This window comes from Cicer arietinum, chromosome 3 (assembly GCF_000331145.2).
Source record: "Cicer arietinum cultivar CDC Frontier isolate Library 1 chromosome 3, Cicar.CDCFrontier_v2.0, whole genome shotgun sequence".
Classification (NCBI taxonomy): domain Eukaryota; kingdom Viridiplantae; phylum Streptophyta; class Magnoliopsida; order Fabales; family Fabaceae; genus Cicer; species Cicer arietinum.
Window position 1 is genome coordinate 38,966,220 of NC_021162.2, and position 6,359 is coordinate 38,972,578.

Here is a 6,359-nt window from a genome sequence, read left to right on the forward strand (position 1 = left end):
TATGTATTTGTTTTATAAATTACGGGATAAATTAAAACATTTTTTATTCAATTCACGAAAAATCAATGATAATAAATAAGTTTTTCTGGACATCATGTTAAAGAATTTTTATTTTTTTTGTTCTATTTTATTAATAATTTTATGTTTACTTTAGATTATTTTTTTTATTGTAATAATTTTAAAGATAAGAAATTATAAATTATTTTTTATTTATTTATAATCTTACTTGAATACTATTTTGTTTAGAATTTAAATATTTAATAATAAAATGTTTTAAGAAGAGACATAAAAGTTTTCCCTCCAATAAAAACAAAAGAAAAATCTATGAGCTATCCCATAGAATAAACAAAAATAAGTAATGTGAAAAAAACATAAAAAATAATAAGGAATGTAGAAACCAAAGATAACGTGGACTCAAGAGAGCTGTGAAACACTATGCATCAATATAAACCACTCAAGTTCAGTTCTTACACAATTTTCAAAAGTGAAACCATACCACCGTACGGATGTTATGTAAATTGTATGATATAACGAATGAAAATCAACATGAAGTTAAATAATTTCTTTTACATATTTAGGATTAGAGATTTCGACGTCAAAAAAAAAAAAAACTTGTGATTAGAGATTTCTTTTTGAGGTATTTGTGATTTGTCATTTGTGTGATAAAGACATTAGTTTATGTACAAAAAAAGACATTAATTTGTAGCAATAAATAATAAAATAGATAGAGATAAAGTATTGATCCCTTAACAACAACAGCCACAAGCTTGTAAATAGGGATAAAGGAAATCCAGTTTCTTAACCTGCGACTCCGGATCAGAATTCTCCTCCCACCGCCATTGTTTCAAGTACCTGCAAGCAAGCTTCGTTAGTGGTTGGTTCTAAATTGTCTGCTAAGCTAGCTATACTTTTTTAAAACAATCATCATTCTTCAAACTTGCAATATATTAAGGTATTTACCATCCACATACATTCCATATTATTAGATAATTAGTTAGTTTCATAACATTTTCTCTTTATCATTCATTAGTTAGTTATAAGTTGATTTTATATTTGTTATACTTAGTTGATTTTGTTATGGGATGTTAGGAGACATTCACCCTATATATAATCCTTCATTTGTAATCTTTGGTTCAGTAAATAAATGAGATTATTCACAAACAGGCAGAATCATTTAGTCTGCATTTGCTACTTACTTGTGCTGTTGTTTTCATGAACAGTATTTTTCAGTGGAGAAATAGTTAATAAAGTGTTAGCGCTCATTAGAAATGAAACTTATCCTGAATAATTTCATTGTTTTTTGGTTTATCAGAAGAGATTGAGAGGTTTCTGAAAGCAATAGCTGCATTTGACACAGTTAAGAATCATTGGTATGATAGGAATTGATTATTATATATAGTGGAAGGAACATACATACATAATGGCTACTGCAGCAGTTATTGGACTCAGTGGAGGAAAGAGACTATTGAGTTCATCTTACCATTACTCAGATGTTATAGAAAAGTTTTATCATGGTTGTGACTTTGGATCCTCACAGTATCACCTTCCTCCTTCAAAATCTGTAATACTTTCAAAGAAGTCATCAAAATGTGCTCCAACGTTTCCAGCATATGACAGGCAGAATCATTCCATCAAAGCTCTTAAGGAGCATGCTGTTGTTGTTGATGACGCGCCTGCTATTGCTAATTCAGAACCATGGTTTCAGGGAGGCTGCAATTCTAATAGTGACTTAGAGTTAGAGTTGGAAACCTCCGATATCAATTGTTATTCTGTCGACGCTCCTCTTCTTTTGATGCAGAAGTCAATGCTGGAAAAGCAATGGTGTCTTTCATTTGAAAGGGAAGTGGTAACTGAGAATTCAATGAGAGTAAAAAACCGGAGGAAAGTGACAGTGACTTGTTCTGGGGTGTCTGCAAGGCAAAGAAGAATGAATTCCAAGAGAAAGATCAGTAGTAAAACTGGTTCTGCAGTGCAGATGAGGTCTGCTATCACTCCTGAATTGCTTCAAAATCGTTTGAAGGGCTATGTGAAAGGTGTAGTGAGTGAGGAATTGCTCTCTCATGCGCAAGTTGTAAAACTTTCTCAGAAAATCAAAGCTGGCCTTTCCTTGGATGAGCATAAATCCAGGTAATGTTCATTTACTAAAATGATGACGAATATGTTCTTTTTGTAGTTTGCCTGTTAGTTTATATTCTCGTCTAATTGTAGAAGTTAGTGCGTGCTTTTCTTAATTGAAAGATTTCCACAATTTAAGAGAATTGCATTAGGCTGCATCAGATAACGTTTTAATTTGCTTGTTTTCCTACATCGAAGAGAACAATAGCTGAATCACACTATTTGTTAATCTTATTACTTGAGTTTCAGACTGAAGGAAAGATTAGGATGTGAGCCATCTGATGATCAAGTTGCAACTTCGTTGAAGATTTCCCAAGCTGAGCTACGAGCAAAAATAATAGAGTGCTCTTTAGCTAGAGAAAAGTTGACTATGAGCAATGTTCGATTAGTTATGTCAATTGCTCAAAGATATGATAATATGGGTGCTGAAATGGCTGATCTTGTTCAGGTGATTATATCTTGTTACATTTGTTTATTCCTCTGTTGTTAAACACTTCACACCACACTCACCTTTTTTTCTCTATAGGGTGGCTTGATTGGACTACTTCGTGGGATTGAGAAGTTTGATTCTTCAAAAGGGTTCAAGATTTCAACTTATGTTTACTGGTGGATACGTCAGGTGTGGTTTACATTTCTATCAGAATTTTACTCACACGAACAATTTTTCTGTAGTAAGAATTTCAAGTGGAGCTAATGCACTTTCTGCATCATGTTATCGCGTCTTTGTTTTCTTTCGTTTTGGAATACTACATAATTGTGTTCTGAGATATCAGTACAAGGGTATTTTGCAACTGAAATTGGTCTGACCAGCGTCCATAAATATTGTGTTTTCTGCTGACAGGGTGTTTCAAAAGCTCTAGTTGAGAATTCAAGAACATTAAGATTGCCAACTCATTTGCATGAGAGGTTATCTTTAATCCGCAATGCAGAGTATAGACTGGAAGAAAGAGGCATCACTCCAACTATTGATGTAAGTCACCGAAATGTATAACAAGAAAGATACTACGTTCTGTATAGTATTTGGAACCCTTTTAAGTAGGACTGCCTTAACTGTGCCTTTATATTGCAGAGAATTGCAAAATGCCTTAATATGTCTCAGAAGAAAGTCAGAAATGCTACTGAGGTAACAAAATCATAAATTATTAAGAGTTACATGATTGACATACACTTACTGTGATATCCTATTTTCTATTATTCATTTGCTCAACATGTATATGTGTATATATTGCAGGCTATCAACAAAGTTTTCTCCATAGATAGGGAAGCATTCCCCTCTCTGAATGGTCTTCCAGGAGACACTCATCACAATGTAAGTTTCACTTAATACTTTTTATACTAGTCTATCAAGGAAGATCATTGGAACATTTTTCTTCTTCCTCTCTGCCTTTTCCTTTGTTTTTCATTTCCCAAAAATATCAACTTTCTCATTGGTTTCATCTTTTCCCTCACAGTTTATTGCCGATAAACGACATGAGAACATCCCATGGAATGGAGTAGATGAGTGGGCTCTAAAGGTATTATATTTTTTATGTTCACCAAAATAATGATAATGTTCATTTAATAGCTTTTCTGTTTTATGTTATATGAAATTTAAATCGCTGTATTTTATGTTCTAAACATCCATAAATATGAATACCACTTGTAAATATTCACAGGAGGAAGTGAACAGACTCATTAATGTAACCCTTGTTGAACGAGAGAGAGAAATTGTTCGTCTTTATTATGGACTGGATAAAGAATGTCTTACATGGGAAGACATTAGTAAACGGTGAGTTCAACCATAATTTTTTGTTCCTGCTTTTATCAAATGTCCTTGCCAACTAAAATTATATGATAATACATCACCTTATTGAGTGAATTGCTAATTTAGTCCATGAAATTATAGGCATTATTGAATTTGATCATAAATTTAATGAAATTTCAAAATTATCCATGAAATTGACAATTTTCTTCTATATTATTAGTCTTTTTAGGGGTCAATTTAATACTTGAAATTATCCTAGATGTACTAATGTGATCAATAATGTTCAATTTTAAGATCATATTAGAATTTCATTAATTTGAGGAACTAAATTGTATAACATATAATTTCAAAGACTAAATTGATAATTTACTCTGAGTCTTTGATCTTATTTGATTAATCTATGGCATAATTTTTTACATAACTCGCTCCTTCAGAATGTGACTACATTTTAGGGAGCACTCTACTTCTCTTCACAAATTGATATTACACTTATTGAGGTTGAAAGTGTCGCTAACTGCACTAAATTGATAAATGTTTGATGTTTATTTCACTTTATTATGTGCATGACTCTTGTGTTATTTCTACAGGATAGGTTTGTCAAGAGAAAGAGTAAGGCAAGTTGGACTTGTTGCATTGGAGAAACTAAAACATGAAGCAAGGAAGAGAGAGATGGAAGCCATGCTTTTGAAACATTGATGTGATGGACTCATCACAGAGACATGTATATATTAAAGAACAAAAAGGAAGTATGTACCTAGAAATTTAACTTCCCGATACAAAATAGACGAAAGAGGACGATATAAGGGAACATTGATGTTCATAAACGCCTAAAAGTATTGTCTTCTGGAGTATTAATTATGTTTTTTTTTTTTTAATCAAATATGATGAAGGATTAATTATGTAAGTTTCAACTTTCTATTCCAAAATGATGAAGACTGTTTCCTAGGAAGACTTGTATCAATTTTTTTTGACGTGACTTTGTATTAATTTGTCAAAATCAAAAGGAGGAAGTATTGTATCAAGAGGAGTTTCGTGAACTAGTTACATTTAATTTGATAGTATGAACTATGAATAACATTTATAAAGGGAGGGAGCGAATTTAAGGGTTGTTTAGGAGCTGTTTATAATAGTTATTGTGTTACTTAATTCAGTTATTATGTTATTTAATTGTATGTATGGCACGTAGGATTAGTTATTATGTTTAATTTTAGATAGATATTTGTGGTAGTTAGGAGCAGTTATTATGTTTTTAGGTAGTTTCTAGTGTAAATAAATAGGAAAACTGAAAGTTGTAATATAGGGCTTGTTTGATTGTATTTTACTTTTTGAAAATTATTTTATAAATAAATTTTAGAAAACTGTTTTTAAATAGAAAATTAAAAAAAAAATTATTTGGCAACTCCAATTTTTAAAACAGCTTTTGAAAAGAGTTAAAAAAAACTGAAAAATGAAAAGTAAAACACAATTTATCGGTTATGCTTTTTTAGTTTTAAAAAGTATAATATTAAAAATAGTTTTACAAAACTGTTTTTAAAAACAAGTAATCCAAACAAGTTTTTTAGTTTTTAAATTTTAAAATACTAAAATAGAGTTTTTGAGATGTGAACCAAACAAACCCTTATTCTAAAATTTTAGAAGTGAATATTGTGAGGAGAGGTTAAGGCTCTCGAATACTTGGAATAGGATTGTCAACTTTGTGTGTGCTTTGAATAAACAGTGTCATATTCTATAATTATTCTTTGTAAATAGTCATACTCATGAATATTTTCAGTGTTTGTTTATCAATTTATTTCTCTCTTAGATATTGGTTTCTATCAACTAGTATCAAAGCAAGAAACATTCTGATAGAATAATTGGGAGTGAAAGGCCCAAACATGCAGCGCGGAGGACGTATGTCTCCAAGGGTAAAAAATAGAATAAGCAGTCTATTAATGACAGGGTAGAGAAACTCTCTGAATTCTAGGGATTTCAGTTACACATAGGATAATAAATTAACGAGGGTAGTGAAGTATTGCTGAGGGATAATTATTGTTATCATTAAATTAGGAGAATACTATTTTCTCTGGAGGAGTTACGCTCTGAACTATACATTGTATTAGAATTTTCCTTTCTTCCATAAATCAATAAATTTCCACGTTAAAAAGATGCCTAGAAAGTGAAAAAAATGTGTTCTTATGCATTCAGCTGCGCGCCACGCTCCCCAGGCGCGAAATTTGCGCTTCAGGTGCGACGCGACAGATTCAAAAGGGTGGAAATGCGCCCCAAGCGCAGCTATTGCACTTCAAACGCACAACTTCTTCTGTTTGACGTTTTATGTATTTTTCTCCTCTTTTGAATCTGAATTGGGTTCCAGTGTCTGCATGAAAGTTGTAGCTATGGATCTTACCTTTCATTTGCGCTTGGTTTGACTCTAATTGAACATCTACAACTTCAGATATAGCTGAAATACTCTACATAGGTCATATTGATTTCTTGCCAAAATTCAGCACTGCACTAAAAC

General features: G+C 31.7%; 1 protein-coding gene across 2 annotated transcripts; it reads left to right on the forward strand.

The window, feature by feature from the left end:
- Window positions 1–592: 592 nt before the first annotated feature.
- On the forward strand, window positions 593–4,881 carry LOC101498179 (RNA polymerase sigma factor sigA-like). Of its 2 annotated transcripts, none has more exons than XM_004499443.4 (10): window positions 593–874; window positions 1,313–2,127; window positions 2,365–2,563; window positions 2,642–2,734; window positions 2,957–3,085; window positions 3,185–3,238; window positions 3,347–3,424; window positions 3,567–3,629; window positions 3,771–3,883; window positions 4,447–4,881. In XM_004499443.4, the coding sequence occupies exons 2-10, from the start codon at window positions 1,421–1,423 to the stop codon at window positions 4,553–4,555; spliced, it is 1,545 nt and encodes a 514-aa protein (XP_004499500.1). In that variant the 5' UTR covers window positions 593–874; window positions 1,313–1,420; the 3' UTR covers window positions 4,556–4,881. The 2 variants fall into 2 exon arrangements, with proteins under 2 accessions (XP_004499500.1, XP_004499499.1); XM_004499442.4 differs by having other exon boundaries at window positions 594–952.
- The last annotated feature ends 1,478 nt before the right edge of the window (window positions 4,882–6,359 follow it).